The 1021-nt window shown below is 44.1% G+C and overlaps 1 protein-coding gene across 1 annotated transcript; it reads left to right on the forward strand.

The window, feature by feature from the left end:
* Positions 1-454: 454 nt before the first annotated feature.
* Positions 455-1021, forward strand: TEOVI_000131500 (uncharacterized protein; the record flags this gene model as incomplete). Its single annotated transcript, XM_067224555.1, has 1 exon — positions 455-1021. One exon carries the CDS (start codon positions 455-457, stop codon positions 1019-1021), a length of 567 nt encoding a protein of 188 aa, XP_067080656.1.

Here is a 1021-nt window from a genome sequence, read left to right on the forward strand (position 1 = left end):
TAATGTAAGCATTCAAATGTGTTGTGTTACTGATTTCCTTATTTTATATATCTTATTTCAAAGCTTTCCCGAATAATGTTTGTAATAGTGTTTACTGCCACGGGACTCCAATAATGGCTCACCCGTAGAAATGTAAAAGTGCATTTGGCAGAGATGGGGTTTGTTTGTCTTGTGTGTTTATATATCATTTTGTGTTTCATATTGTTGATGGAATAACTTTGTTCGTAAGAACTCATAAAATTTATGTGCACCGTATTGGCTATTGTTGCAACCGCCAGTTGCGGTCACCAGATATCCATATATATTAGCTCACGTTTACTGCGCATATGATGTGCAGTATATTGGTTGGGAAACTAACATTAGAGGGAGGATGGGTACTGAGTGCGCTTTGTTGTGTGAATATCTTTCCTCTTTTTTTTGTCCTTTTGTATAGTGCAAATTAGGAAGCTATGAGATGATGTGGAACGTGGCGCTACGTGTCTCGTTGGCGACCGCATTTGTCAGAGGAAGGAGGAAGATTGAAAATGGAAACTTGTGTAGCGGCTGCGATGCTGTTGTCTTTGGGGCTCGGTTGGTATGGGCACGACTTAATATGGAGAGTGCGAGGTACTTCGTGCTGATAGTATTGAGGTTTCCGGGATTCTGCTGTTTGTGGAATGTTTTTGGTCTCCGTTTTTTTGACAGTTCGCGGCGCGGCAGGATCCCCTTCGAGCCTTTACTTCAGTTGGTTAGTGACCTACGGCCCGGTGCGTTACATTTTCCATTTGCCGCCGCTTTAACCCTAGTCGATTGTTTTATTTTGGCACTGGGCGCAGCGGTTCGACATGCCCATTTGCACTCCCAGAAACAGCATCTCGCCATCTTTTGGTGTGCCATCTTGAGTGTCGTGGCTTCGGTCGACGGGAACTTTCACCCCTTGTTGTTTGGGTATCTGCACGGCAAGGGAAAGGGAGACAGCGCCTCCGATTCTACATCCTTTAGAACAAACACCTCTCAAATGAATTTTTCCATGTTTCTGTGA

This window comes from Trypanosoma equiperdum, assembly GCF_001457755.1.
Source record: "Trypanosoma equiperdum strain OVI genome assembly, contig: ctg_349, whole genome shotgun sequence".
NCBI classification, from domain to species: domain Eukaryota; phylum Euglenozoa; class Kinetoplastea; order Trypanosomatida; family Trypanosomatidae; genus Trypanosoma; species Trypanosoma equiperdum.